This window comes from Caretta caretta, chromosome 11, assembly GCF_965140235.1.
Source record: "Caretta caretta isolate rCarCar2 chromosome 11, rCarCar1.hap1, whole genome shotgun sequence".
Classification (NCBI taxonomy): domain Eukaryota; kingdom Metazoa; phylum Chordata; order Testudines; family Cheloniidae; genus Caretta; species Caretta caretta.
Window position 1 is genome coordinate 46,278,084 of NC_134216.1, and position 15,405 is coordinate 46,293,488.

Below are 15,405 nucleotides of genomic sequence, written 5' to 3' on the forward strand. Positions count from 1 at the left end.
AAAAGGAGTGAATCCTCAGCCCTGCTTCACCCATGAAGAAGATGGGTGCCAAAGTCTGGGCTGTAGGGAGGCACCTAATAGCCTATCTCTGCTAGCGATCCAAGCTGGAAACCTGTCTCCTGGAATCAGGCAGCTTAGGCACCTGAATTGTTTCCTGTGAGTATCAGTTGGCTGCCTGACTCACTCTGTACAAAGCAGGGGTGAAGGGGAGAGTGGGAGGATGGCCATCTTATTTTTTGTCCCAGTTAGAGCACTCACTTGGGATGTGGGAAATCCCAGTTCAATTCCCCCCTCTGCTTGGGGAGCAGGAGGAGGAAGGATTTGAACAGGGGTCTCCACCTCTTACGAGAGTGCTCTAACCACTAAGCTATGTGCTACTCTGATATTGGGCTCTCAATCTCTCCTGTTCAATGTATTCCTCTTTGGATAGAGTCCTTGCAGTTCAGGGTCTTTCACCTCTCTGTGGGTGCCCTAACTACTGGACAAGTCTCTCTCTCTCTTTTTCTCTGGCCCAATTCTTATTTTTTGTACAGTGGAACAGCTTCAAACTGAGGCAGCCCCACATCAGAGTATCTCATAGCTAAGAGGTTAGAGCACTCTCCTGAGAGGTGGGAGACACCTATTCAAATCCTCTCTCCCACTCTGTTCAAAAGGAGAATTGAACCTGCGTCTCACATCCCAGGTGAGTGCTCTAACCACTAGGCTAAAATTTATGAGGTAGGCCCCACCACCAGCCAGATTTTGAATGAGACCCAAAGCAGTCCCCATATGCAAGTTCGGTGGACAAACCCCTATCTTCCCCAGGTTCCTGGGTCGCTTTGGGGCTTCAGCAGGAGATATGTGCCCAGACACCGAAAGCAGAGCAGCAGTTCACATGCCTACAGGAAGAAAACTTAGGTGCCTAGGGAACTTTTACCTCAAAAATGTAGACACTGAGTTAGTTTAGGCACCTAAAGGGTTCGACAGTTCTGTGGATCACAGTAGACCCTAAAACTGGGAGTTCGATGCCTAAGTACCTTTATGGATCTGGGCACTTGTGCCTAACAAGTGAACCACTAAAAACATATCTTACACTACCTTTAATGGCAACTAATGTACTGAGAAAAAATGTACATATTGTTTCCTCTCTCTCCATGCATTGTAATGTATTAATACATTTTCACCCCACACCGCTTCAAGGTCTGGAAAACCAGCCATATTGTGAGAAAGATTCAGAGGGCTCTTTAATTTAGCAGAGAAAGTCATAATCAGATCCAAGGGCAGGAAGCTGAAGCTAAACTAATTCAGATTACAAGTAAGGCACATTTTAAGTGACCATAATTAACCATTGGAACAACTTACCTAGGGACGTGAGTGGTACATTCTCTCTGTTACCTGAAGTCTTTAAAGCAAGACTGGATGTCCTTCTCAAAAACTCAACCAGAAGTTATGGGCTTGGTGCAGGAATCACTTGGTAAAATATTATATTGGAACAGACATGTATTGGTTATGTTTTATTGTTTTTAACAATATTAACCTCCCAATAGTGAAATAAGGGCTGAATTTTAACAGTAAGATTGGTATCCTGCTTAAAGCTGCAGTTAACGCAATTCCTTATCTAGTGAAACGGAAATAGCCATCTTTGATTCATGGCCAGCAACAAAATGGTGACACCAAAGAGCTGACACATCAGTTATGCTCCAGCTCTCCTGTGAACCAACTGCACTCCTCCACAAAATGGGAACACTTTTTTGTTTAATAAAAGTTGCTTGTTTATTTTAAAAGTAGAGATAAATGATTTATGAAAAACACTCCTATAAAAAGAAACTGGAACAAAATTGAAGCCAAAGGGTCGTCTTAAAAAAAACATACATCTTTTGCGAGAGAGACTGTAAAATGTTCACATTTATGTTAAATAGCAAGGAATTTCTCTTTGTAAAAGCCACCTTTATTTCAGATACAGACTGTGTGTTACCACAACCATAGCTAATGTTGCTCTATGAAATTATTTTGCATATAGCGCAATATTTTTATTAAATAGGAAAAACGGTCAAAAAAAAATTATAGCAGTACCAGAATTTATGCTTGCACTTCTTGAAATATGCCAGAAATAGAGAGTTGTTTAAAAAAAAAAAAGTAAATTTGTTTTATGTATTAACCTTTATTCAAGTGCCTTTTCAAGGCTCTATTAACTGATACACAGTATGTAAAAGAGTTTATAATGTGAATGTTAGCAGCCCATTAACAGAGTGGACTAAGCGTTATTGCAAAATTTGGAAAAATATGGTGTGTTAAGAAATAAGCTTGTACAACACAACTATAATCAAGAAAAGGCCACAATGACACAACAGCATACTACGGAGAGTTGGTGATGTAAAGAAAATCAATGACAACCACCAATTGGAATTCTTCTGTCACAAGCATTCCTTCAGAATAACCTTTTCAGTGGGATTCTTAGTTCAAGGCATTACAGGGAATAAAATAGAAAGATTTGAGACTGAATACTGAAAAATGAAAGTTTTCAGATTCACAGCAATTTGCATTTTAGTTCATGGTGTAAAAAAATTCAGGGAGAAAAGTCAGTCTTACACAGCACTGAGGGCAAGCTATAGAACTGACTCAACTGTTACTTTTGTAAAACTCTCCCATTGTGTATACTTACACTATTGCTTTATACACCTTATGCCAAAGGACCCTCTGTTTCTTTAGGTATTACTCATTACCCAGCAATATTTACCAGGTTGTTTTGATTTCTCAGGTGACTAGAAATATATTTATCTTCCTCAGCTATTTTGGGTCTGTCAAATTTATACTAACTATTGCTACAACTACTTTTTCTGGTCTCATATAACGTTTTGTGAACTTAATTATTCTCCTGTTGGCACTTCTGGAAGGAATTTTGGAGCATCTTCTGTACCCATAACCAACTTCTTCACATACTCAGCAGGCACAGGACTAAGGTCCTACTAAGGTTTGGCAGTTATAATGACAGAGATCAGAGCTGAATGACCTCCAATCAAACTCACAGGTTGAAAAAAATAATTGGGGGGAAGGGGAAAGATATCTTTATAAGCAAGCTAAGACAGGCTGGTCCAAGAAACTAAAGTCTTCCAGAAGTAAAAAGTTTAAAAAGTAATATAAAAACAAGTTTCTAAAACTTCAAACTGTGATGTTTACAAGTGCAATTTTTTTTTGTCTTAAGAAAAAAAATCAATAATTTATATTATATCAGATTACTCAGAGGCCTGTGCTCACATCTGCCTCCAAGTTTAACTGAGAATCTAAATTGAAGAACATGCACTACAGGTCTCTATTGTTGGTATGTACTTCTACAGTCTGCATTGCCGGTGCAGATATGTTTATAAAAAGACTGAAGAAAAAAAGATTCTCACATAACACTTATCTGAGCCTTACCTCTTAGGTTTGAAGTTCACTGAGAAGATGCATCACTGAAATAGGAAGACATCAATCATAGTTCCAGTTGACATTTTAAACTGTACTCATAGCATAACATTTTACAGTATTTCAGCTCAGCTTTTTGAAAGTGTTATGTTTTTATACCGAATGGTAATATGCAAATACTTGAGACTCCTTAATTTGTTGTGTCTGTTTTCATTTTAAGAGCATAAACTATTCAGGGTGTCCATTTTTTTTTTTTTAATATATATATATATGGGAATATGAAATTTCTCACCTCTGTACAGTAATCTGACTGCTCGTCAACTACTAAACCAAACTAAAAAGTAGCATTTTCAGATACAGTAACTCAAACACAATATTTACAAAACATCTGAAGTTAAGCTGATAAAAACATTCATTTCAGTGAGATCTTAACAATTTTATTCACAAAATATAAGCAAGCTTCTGTTTTTCTCTCTCTCAAATGAAAATGCTCTTCCAAGGAAGAAATTTAACAGAAGGGTTCTTCACATACAGTGATTCTACAAGATTCAGTACTGAAAACCGTAAGAAGGCCAATAAACTTTACAAATACAAACCTGCACTTTGTACAAAAGCTCCTTTTTTAAAAGAAAGTTCAGTAATAGGGAGTTAAAAATACACAGTTTTAGCTGCACAGAAAATCATTTATTTCAAACTCAGTGGCATAGAGTTATTTTCGCCTATGTGGAGAATTCTCCCTTCGTCTGTCCTCATTTTTCCTGGATTCTCTAGATTGGTCAGAATATCTGCTATACTTCTCTGGGCGTTTCTCTGCACCATTCCGATATCTATTCTCCTGCTCCTCTTCCTCTCTGGGACTTGAATTATTACGGTTTCTTTCTCTAGATTTTGACCTTTCTTTTCTCCTGCTCTGATGTACATTGTCTTTACTCCAGTGTTTGTCCTTTTCATTATCAGAAAAAGAAGTTCTTCTCTCTGCTTTCTTCTTTTTGGAATTACTGTGTTTGTTTTCTAAATCCATATTTCTTTCATAATACCAGTCCTTTCCACTCCGATAACTGTTCCTGTCAGTGGCATCATCTCTGTCATAGGGATATTTAGATAGATCATCTCTCCTATTTGGATCTCTCAAATTTCTGTCAGCATTTCTTTCTGAATCTCTCTCAACATCATATCTACCTTCCTGCTCGCTCCTTTCTATTTTCTTTTCAATTAGTTTCTTTTTACTCCCTTGTTTTTTCCTGGCAACTTTATCCAATGCTTTATTTTTCTTTTGCATCTTCTTCCTTTTTACTTTAGCAGCATCTGAAAGTACAGCATACATGAGAGTTAACTATTTTTTAATTTATTCAGTGTCATTAATTATGCATAATTATATTATATTATATAGAAAGTTCTGGGCGAAATGTTTTGCCAAATTTTATATTCTTAAATGCTTATCTTGCCACAGGGTTCAAAATAATGAGCTTAGAGTTTTATATTTCTTTCCCTCGTGTGAGTCTCCAAAACATGCTGGGGAAATCTGCCCATGCTCTATTAATTTAAGAGAAGGGACTTACCTTTAAATGGCAGTCTAAAACAGGTTTTTTGTTTAAAAAAAATAAAGAAATTCTCTAAAGGAAACCCACGGAAAAAGAAATTTGGTAAACTGGCTATCAGTCCCAAGATTTCCCCACATTTTATTCCTCATTTTCTAGGTTTCGTTGCTGGCCTATACGTCCACTCGTTATATTAATACAAAAACAACAACTTCATTTAGTGACAATAAGGTTGCATCTGGATACACTGCATCCACCCACAATTTTAAAAGCTTGGAAATAAAGGGAGTCTTCTGCATTCCTTCCCATTTTATATTGCCTACATGCTGTCAATACCACACTCTATCAACATAAGGCTTCCACTTGCATCTCCAACAGATAACAAAAAGAAATACATATTCCAGCTTCATGAAATGCTCACTCTAACACAACCTTACCAGCAACCTCAGCATTGTTTTAGATACTAAAAGAGCACTTTTAGTATCTGTTGCAGATGGAAGTAAAAACCTTATAGAGTGCTTGAAGTGTGTTATTGACAGCACTGGAGACAATGTGAGGGTGGCAAGGAATGCTGGAGACATTCCCCTTATTTTCATGCTTTTAAGATTTTGGGTGAGGTATGTCCTGTGCAACCTTAACAGTCACTAAAAAAGTTTTTATTTGTGCTATAATTCCTTAAGGACAGCAAAGACAATACAGCTAAAGAAGTAAATTATGTTGCTAACTTAGAAGGGGTCGTTTTTTTTCTCTCCATCCCACCCAAAAAATAGTTTTCCAAGTTCTACATTTACCTCACAGAGAAGCTAAGCTTTAAATAACATCTAGATTTCCAAACAGACTAGAGTCTCTCTCCATTGTGGAACAAGTTTTATTTAGCCAACCTACTAATATCTGTCAATACAGAACCTATTTAGTATTCGATGGAATGAACAGACATGGTGGACTTTTCCAAAAACATGGATAGTGTCATTATGTTGACTGGTCACTAAAAGAAGGGCTTAAAGGATGAGCTGCAAATAAAATACAAACATTACATCAACAATATTTGGTGAACATCCCCTACAGTAAAAAGCACTATAAAGAATACAACTAAAAAAAACAACCTTTGTTTCTTTTTACTCTAAGCATTGCGATGTCACACTGGCCAGCTCTAGCTCTGCTTAATTGTCTTTTGAAAGCATCACCGCTACCAAGGAGACACTAATACATTTTATTTTAGATCAAATAACTGAATTTTACAGCAGTTGCCTAACCTCTGATGTGGAGAGAGAGGTTGCTGGTGCTTCTCTAATGACATGTTTAAAACCAGCCCATAGGGAGTCACTTAAGTCATATTTTACAATATGTTGTATTTTTTTAAATAGTTTCTTTTTCATTATTATAGCTCTACTGGAATGTAAAAAATAAGAGAGACTTTGTAAAGTAGTTTAATGGATAAAAAAATAACTGACTTATTTGACTATAAGCAAGCTTCATGCTCCTACAGACAATACGGAGTCATAGCTGAGCTGGCAGGGGAAGATATTGGGGGACACAGTAAAAGACAAGTTTCAGAGTAACAGCCGTGTTAGTCTGTATTCGCAAAAAGAAAAGGAGTACTTGTGGCACCTTAGAGACTAACCAATTTATTTGAGCATGAGCTTTCGTGAGCTACAGCTCACTTCATCAGATGCATACCGTGGAAACTGCAGCAGACTTTATATACACACAGAGAATATGAAACAATACCTCCTCCCACCTGTCCTGGACAGTGGGGTGGGAGGAGGTATTGTTTCATATTCTCTGTGTGTATATAAAGTCTGCTGCAGTTTCCACGGTATGCATCTGATGAAGTGAGCTGTAGCTCACGAAAGCTCATGCTCAAATAAATTGGTTAGTCTCTAAGGTGCCACAAGTACTCCTTTTCTTTTTAGTAAAAGACAAGTTCACTATTCGTTATGTGCTCAGTGCCCTCTTTCTCTGTTCCATTTCGATGTTCAGAACATATTGCTGAAGCAATTTTCTTTTAAAGTTCATCCTGGAAATGTACCTGAAGAACAAAAACACCCTTTCCAGAATAAATGTTTTTAAATCTGGTTCACTTCCTTTCTCTTGTAAGAAACATGGCATTTCTTTAATTCCTGGCCCACATCCCACTACATATGCACAGAGTTTCCATCAGCACAGGAATCACAAATTCTTAGATTGTTCCTTAGCAAGAGACTTTTACCTAGCAACATTTATGTGCCAGGTTTAATTGCTAGACCAGTACTACGCTGGTAAGAGAGTTGACAAATACAGTCCTCTGGGAAATGCTTTTCAGAATACTACTAGGAAGTCCTCATTATAGTCTATGGAAAGATGCAAAACTGTGAACAACCTGAGATACAACCAACAATTAGCCTTTGCTTTCTAGCAAAACTGTGAAGTTTAAACCACTAGGGAATACAAAGTTACAAAAATGAAATCTGATTATCTCACAGAATTATTATAGTTAACACTGTAATTATTTTTGCCACATTCCTGCTTCTAGCGTACATAAATCAAAGCATACTGCAGAGATTATCAAAATGCATATATTAATCTTCAGAGGAACAGCCGTGTTAGTCTGTATTCGCAAAAAGAAAAGGAGTACTTGTGGCACCTTAGAGACTAACCAATTTATTTGAACATGAGCTTTCTCATGCTCAAATAAATTGGTTAGTCTCTAAGGTGCCACAAGTACTCCTTTTCTTTTTGCATATATTAATCTGTTTTTGGAAAAAGGACAAAATAGTAGAAGAGAGTGTCCTTTTACAAAAAAAGCATGCTCACATTGACAGACTGCAGAATCAGTTGGTTTTTCACTAAGGACTTACCTCTCTGGTTCCTATCAAGCAGCTCAGCCAAGCTGCAGCTGTCTATGCAGAAGCCATCTGGCTCTTTGTGAACTTACGTCTCTCTGACCCGGTTAAACTGTGCCCTCCACTAGAGTTTTGTCATCATTAATGCAATAGCTTTATAGCGATACACAATCAGTTCAGACTTTGTAAAGTAAGCTTGCAACATAAAACAGAAATGCATTTCTAATGCATGTGTAATTCATATTGCTTGTGTACTTTTTATTAATAATTTTTTTGCTGCTAAAATCATAATAAATCAAATTAACTTTGAATCAGCAAGCTTCCTAACTACAGAAGTTCATGCTGTGCTATCATCTGCTCTCCCACCACACTATATAAGACAAAATGCTCTAATTTAGAATAGCAGATATATTTTAGATTAACAATGTTTATTATACTTCATGTCAAATAGCAGATTTTACATCAGCAAGATGATCTTATTAAAAATACTAATTATAATGCATGAAATTCTCGCATAACAAATTGTCGGCAAAAGTTTCATCTTTCTTGGAGAATTCTCAAGCGACAGGAGCCTGGGTTATTATAACAGCGCACCATACTGCTTCTGAGCAATAGGAATGGGAAGTGGATTCAGAAACCTAGACCTGCATAAGAAGCTAAATGAATTGAAGAGAACTCAGCAATCCCTTATCTGACACATGAAATAGCACAACTGTGGTTACAAGGAAGGAAGCCAAAAAAAAAAAAAAAAAAAGAGAGAGGATTGGAATCCAATGGACAGATCAAGAAGAGCCGTGAGACAGGCCTGTACTAAAAAAATAATAATAAAAAAAACAGGTGTGTTAACCTTTACAGTTCACTGATAATCCTGCCAAAAAGACACTGGTGCTAGGCCATTATTTATAAACAAGTATCAGGAAGTCTTAGATTAAATTGGGATATTAACTTTATGCAATGGACCCATCAGTTTAAGGAAACAGCCTCCAATATAATATGCTTCTCAAAAACCTCACTCTCTGGAAACAGGAGCAATTTCTTTTCTTTTAAGATTTCCAGAATTTTATCAAACTTACAGATTGGAATTTTTAAAGTACAGATTTAGCAATAAATAATTAAATATCAACGATAACTATTTCCTCATGGTAAGTATATAAGTGCGCACAGTAAAGAGAGAATGAGTTAAATGATAGATGTTTAATACCTGAGACACTGCTATGGCCACTGCTAGAAGAGGAGTCACGGCCACTAGATGATCCTGAGCTACTATTACTGCTGTCAGGATTGGAATCTGAGGAGTCGTCAGACTCTGAGGAAGATGATGAGCTATCTGATGACTCAACATCTTGTTTCTGTGTCATGATCATCTTTGGTGCATTTTTCAGATGTTCCCGTAATTCATCCCTAATTAGCAACAAAAACCAAAACAATCTCAATCCTTAAACAGAAAGTCAAGCAATGTCAAATCAGGATTAAGACCAAAAAAAACAACAATTTCTTACGTTAGTCCTCCAAGACCAATGGAAGTGAAAAAATTGATGGCAAATCGAGTGTTTCTTGGGTTGTCCCGAGGCAATAATCCTTCAAAAAAAGGTTGCAGTGTTCTGATAAAAACAAAACATAGACGTTAAACCTCACGCAGCAAACTATTCTTAATTTCTACATGCATTTTTTGAAAAATACATCATAGGAATCCCACAGGACAAAAATAGTCTTTGTTCACCATTGTTTTTTGCAGACACTGCAATGGATGAAAAAAGCAATGCTTTTGTGGGTCCAGCAAAGTAAGTGTTCCTTTAGCAGAATTTTAAAATTTCTTCATAAGCCTGTGGTGGTTTTATTAAAAAAAAAAAAAAAAAAGGACAGCCTTTTCCTGTCAGATGATGACAAATTTAAGAGCCTGATTCTGTAGCAGCTCTCCATTTAGAAATTCCATTGAATTGGGCCCTAAGGTAGGTCAAAGTTTGGGCTTCAATGAGTTTTGAGTGCTTGTTTAATTTACCATCATACAGGAGAATAGCTCCTGAAAAGGAGTAAGCCTCAGATCCTCAAGAAATAACCTGAACAATTGGAAGGATCCTCACTGTTGTGTAAGTACTGGAACACACACACACGAAAATGTATTACTTTTGTTGTGCTTAAAATAAAGCAATTAATCTTATAAAAATACAAAGTTAATATTTTTGAGGTCTTTCAGGCTCTTCCAAAAAAAAAAAAAAAAAAGGACTATCCTGCCCCACATCCTTCAGGAATGATGCTGATGTATACAAATAAATGTCCTTCAGCTAGAGAAGTTACTATTCAAGTTGAAACAGCAGTGGAACAAAACCAAGAAAATACAGGTCCTGATCCTTCAAATATTTATGCATGTTTAACTGACTAGTCAGAGCGCGTACACGGACATCAATCGGGGCCATAGTTTGTTATGTATTTTCACTTGAAAATGGAGAGTCTGTATGTACTCTTACAGGGTGAAAGAATTCAAAGGACAACGCTCAGAGTAAAATTTCAACTTACTCATCCTTTAATCTTGCATTAAGATTAGGAAGTCCCATATATTCACTAAGTTCCTGGAAGAATATTTTGACGAAAATTCTACTGGACGATGTAGTAGTTTCTTCACTCAATATTATACATTCAAGGACCTGAAAATGTTAAGAAAAAACAGATTTTAAATATACACACCCAGTTCTATTTTTAGAAGGTCAAGCTCAACCTTTGGCCCGAATATAGAACAGCATCTTTCACCCCAACACTATAGCAATATAGTTTGTAAGAATGTTAATTAAAATAACACATTTTGATTTTTTTTTTTAATCAGAGTCTTAGTAGTTTAAGTCTCAGGCTTTAAAAAACAAGACTTAAAAAAAGGCATCCCTGACACCAAGCATGATATATTGTAATTTATTTCTGAGAACTACAGACTAGCTACTGAAGAAAGAAGCTAGGACAAAGCCCTTTTCTACTTACACTCCAGGGAAGTGAATCTGTGTACAGAAGATGAGCAAACATCTTGGCTACATTTCTCAATTTGTTTGTTTCCAAACGGTGGATAGTATCATACTGTTCTTTGAAAATAGCTTCAAAGGATTCCATGTATTCTTTTTTTAACATGCAGAAACGCTGAAATAACATTGTACAGTTAAAACAACCAGATTAAATAAAAACAGAACATTAAACAAAAATATATTTAGAACTAAGCATTTATATAGAAGTCTTTCCTTTTAAAAGGAAAGGAAAAAATACCTTTAAATGGAATATAAAGATCAATTTATTACCTCCAGCAGTTTCTCGGAGGAAACTCATCTTGCATTATGAAACAATAATTATCAATTTTGACATGTTACTAGATAAGGTAATTTCTTCTACCTTGCAACATCTCGATTCTAGTAGTCTCACCTGGTGGGACCCCTTAATACAATACCACAGGACATAATATTTTTAATTACATCATTGCAAGTTTATTTGAAACTAGAGAAATAGAAGGGAGCATAGTTAGTGTCAAGACATTTCAGGCAGAAACAGCAATTCCAAGGAATATAAAGAACACACTTTGTTCCGTAATAATCCTGGATATTGAAATATTTTTCACGGCAATCTGTAATAAAGTACGATAAATTTATTCGGTAAATTTCAACATCCAGGATTATTATGGAACCAAGTGCTTTCTTATAACCGGTTACTAGCAAATTATAAGGTAACTGTTAGTACTAGGTGAGTAATAGAAAAAGGAAATATGGTCCTTTGTGCACAGCTACATCAGCAGTAACATTTTCTAAAAATCTGATTGTCTAGAAATTAATGAAACTTCTGTAATTGTAAGTAACCTTGGTAAGGACATCAAAAGTTTTACTTACGTAAACTTTATTAGAGTCAGCTATACTGAGATTACAGATGGAGTAAAAGGAAAACTGCTATTTAATAAATAATTGTAACAAAAGTTATAACCAATTTTACACACACACACACACACACACAAAGAAGAAGAAAACCAGATTTGTTTCTTTTAGTGAGAGAATGGTGCAGGAATGAGCCAAGTCATCCTAATTTGCTAAATAAACTAACTAAGCAACCTTAACGAAGTGGAGAAACAACGGAGAACTCCAAAATACTATCTTTCCTGCTGCAAGAAAATTATTTATAACAAAGCATAGTACTTTGCACTTATGTAGTTCCGTTACTGTTAGTGCTATCCATTGGCCACTGACCATCCTTCTACAAGATAGGAATATTTAAAAAAAACAGGGAAAAAGTGTGCTCCCATTCTGCATTTACTGTGAATGCTTATTACCATCTAATGGATAATCCAACCACCTCAGCTCATATAACCAACTTCAGAACGAAAGAGCCACACGTAATTGACTTATTTATCGTAAAATATCAGATGCTTATATGAAAACTTTTACTGCCATATTATATAAATTATGTTTCTTGCTGTAAAATTTGAAGTCTGAAAGTGGAACTCACCCCTGCCAGTAAACCAAAGAATTTCTCATATGTTCTTTGTTGAGCACAGCAGTCAAGGATCATGTTGCAGAGTTCTTTCTGTTTTAAGATAACACAAAAATTCCTCTACATAAATTCTCTGTAGTAGTAGAAATCCACTCCATAAACGCAAAAATATTAAAGAATGATTTTCGCATGGATGCTATCTTTGAAACAAGCACTTAATTTTTTTCTAAAGAAAGGTCAGAGGGGTCAATTTCAGTAGTTTTCTGAATTTCCACTATTTTGGAAGGTATTTGGGGCTTAGCTATTAACCTTCTCTATCCAAATTTCTCCACCTGCCCAGATCTGCAGGGAAGTTATAATCCTGTAATCTTACTAAAGAAATGTCATCACAAATTCAACATTATGATATAACTGCAAGATTAAAAAGACAATGGGCTGTAAAAAGGGAAACGACTTTTAAAACACTGATACCTTTATGCAATAAGAAAAGGGTCTTAGAAAGTGAATGATAAAGCCAAGCGTAAATATGAAATTCCTTGAGTAAATGGCAGTTGAGAATGCTCTGTGGTCTCAAGATCAGAACTTAAGGTGTTGATTTTACAAAGAGACTTATACATTTGTGAGTAGTGACTTCTTTAGGACTAGTCATGTGTGCAACATTAAGCATGTGTGAATGGGTACATTTACACTACAGACTACACCAGCATAGTTATGCTTGCATAACCTCATAATGTAGATGCAGCCTAGCTGACAAAAGGGGTTTTTCTGCCAGTGTAGGAAGATTTCAGAACAACATCCGTGTTAGTCTGTATTCGCAAAAAGAAAAGGAGTACTTGTGGCACCTTAGAGACTAACCAATTTATTTAAGCATAAGCTTTCGTGAGCTACAGCTCACTTCATCGGATGCATACTGTGGAAAATACAGAAGATGTTTTTATACACACAGACCATGAAAAAATGGGTGTTTACCACTACAAAAGGTTTTCTCTCCCTCACTCTCCTTACAATGTGTATGATAATCAAGGTGGGCCATTTCCAGCACAAATCCAGGGTTTAACAAGAACGTCGGGTGGGGGGGTGGGGGGGAACAAGGGGAAATAGGTTATCTTGCATAATGACAGCCACTCCCAGTCTCTATTCAAGCCTAGGTTAATTGTATCCAATTTGCAAATGAATTCCATTTCAACAGTCTCTCGCTGGAGTCTGGTTTTGAAGTTTTTTTGTTGTAATATCGCAATTTTCATGTCTGTAATCGCGTGACCAGAGAGACTGAAGTGTTCTCCGACTGGTTTATGAATGTTATAATTCTTGACATCTGATTTGTGTCCATTTATTCTTTTACGTAGAGACTGTCCAGTTTGACCAATGTACATAGCAAAGGGGCATTGCTGGCACATGATGGCATATATCACATTGGTGGATGTGCAGGTGAACGAGCCTCTGATAGTGTGGCTGATGTTATTAGGCCTTGTGATGGTGTCCCCTGAATAGATATGTGGGCACAGTTGGCAACGGGCTTTGTTGCAAGGATAGGTTCCTGGGTTAGTGGTTCTGTTGTGTGGTATGTGGTTGCTGGTGAGTATTCGCTTCAGGTTGGGGGGGGCTGTCTGTAGGCAAGGACTGGCCTGTCTCGCAAGATTTGTGAGAGTGTTGGGTCATCCTTCAGGATAGGTTTTAGATCCTTAATAATGCGTTGGAGGGGTTTTAGTTGGGGGCTGAAGGTGACGGCTAGTGGCGTTCTGTTATTTTCTTTGTTAGGCCTGTCCTGTAGTAGGTAACTTCTGGGAACTCTTCTGGCTCTATCAATCTGTTTCTTTACTTCTGCAGGTGGGTATTGTAGTTGTAAGAATGCTTGATAGAGATCTTGTAGGTGTTTCTCTCTGTCTGAGGGGTTGGAGCAAATGCGGTTGTATCGCAGAGCTTGGCTGTAGACAATGGATCGTGTGGTGTGGTCAGGGTGAAAGCTGGAGGCATGTAGGTGGGAATAGCCGTCAGTAGGTTTCCAGTATAGGGTGGTGTTTATGTGACCATCGTTTATTAGCACTGTAGTGTCCAGGAAGTGGATCTCTTGTGTGGACTGGACCAGGCTGAGGTTGATGGTGGGATGGAAATTGTTGAAATCATGGTGGAATTCCTCAAGGGCTTCTTTTCCATGGGTCCAGATGATGAAGATGTCATCAATATAGCACAAGTAAAGTAGGGGCATTAGGGGACAAGAGCTGAGGAAGCGTTGTTCTAAGTCAGCCATAAAAATGTTGGCATACTGTGGGGCCATGTGGGTACCCATAGCAGTGCCGCTGATTTGACGGTATACATTGTCCCCAAATGTAAAATAGTTATGGGTAAGGACAAAGTAAGGACAGAGCCAAAAGAGTTCCCAGAAGTCACCTACTACAGGACAAGCCTAACAAAGAAAATAACAGAACGCCACTAGCCGTCACCTTCAGCCCCCAACTAAAACCCCTCCAACGCATTATGAAGGATCTACAACCTATTCTGAAGGATGACCCAACACTCTCACAAATCTTGGGAGACAGTCCAGTTTTTTTGGGGGGGAGGAGCATTCATATCAGCACAGCTATGTTAGTCAGGGACATGTTTTTTTCACAACCCTGACTGATGCTGCTGTAACTTTCAAATGTAGACTATGCCAAAATCTCTACAGGATTGGGGCCTAAATTACTCTCTCATTCACATTCATGTCCACTCTAAACCACAAAAATCTAATCCAAATAATGGCTAAAATTATTCCCTTCTTGTATTACAATTAAGGGACTGTTGAGTAATTCAGATACCAAATTTAGGTTTTAGTAAAGCCCAATAGGAACATAAAACAAAAAGAACTAAGAAAAACCCAACAATTAAAATAGATTCATTTTTTGGTTTTTTTTTGGGTTAAGTTTCTTCTCAATGCCAGAAACCCAAATATAAGATCTGGGCTCGTTCATTAAAATTAAAAAGAGACCACATAAATGTTGAAAAGTACATCTGTTTCTCTAATTCTTTTATGTTTAACTGTCAAAATATAGTATAAGGCTTTTTTTTAAAATGACACTTTACTTGACAGTTCCAGTTTAGATATTTTTATGCACATTCTATTCTGCTATGTAGAGAACTTTCTGGCATCACTAAAAGATGGAGTTTTTGAAGAATTTTACAAGTAAAATAATTTAGAAGAATAATTGATTAACAAGAGTAAGTTACGTTACCTTACA

General features: G+C 36.9%; 1 protein-coding gene and 1 long non-coding RNA gene across 5 annotated transcripts in view; one reads left to right on the plus strand and one right to left on the minus strand.

The window, feature by feature from the left end:
* The window catches only part of LOC142068555 (uncharacterized), a 51,758-nt gene that overhangs the window by 28,928 nt on the left and 7,425 nt on the right, over positions 1-15,405 (plus strand). The window lies entirely within an intron of this gene.
* CWC22 (CWC22 spliceosome associated protein) overlaps positions 1,727-15,405 on the minus strand; it is a 59,245-nt gene continuing 45,566 nt past the window's right edge. For all 4 annotated transcript variants that reach the window (XM_048868906.2, XM_048868902.2, XM_048868903.2 and 1 more), the window contains 6 exons: positions 12,206-12,283; positions 10,709-10,861; positions 10,256-10,383; positions 9,241-9,342; positions 8,943-9,142; positions 1,727-4,686 (listed from right to left, as the gene is read on the minus strand). In XM_048868906.2, the coding sequence (XP_048724863.1) occupies positions 4,091-4,686; positions 8,943-9,142; positions 9,241-9,342; positions 10,256-10,383; positions 10,709-10,861; positions 12,206-12,283 (1,257 nt within the window). In that variant the 3' untranslated portion in view covers positions 1,727-4,090. The remainder of the gene's footprint in view (positions 4,687-8,942; positions 9,143-9,240; positions 9,343-10,255; positions 10,384-10,708; positions 10,862-12,205; positions 12,284-15,405) is intronic.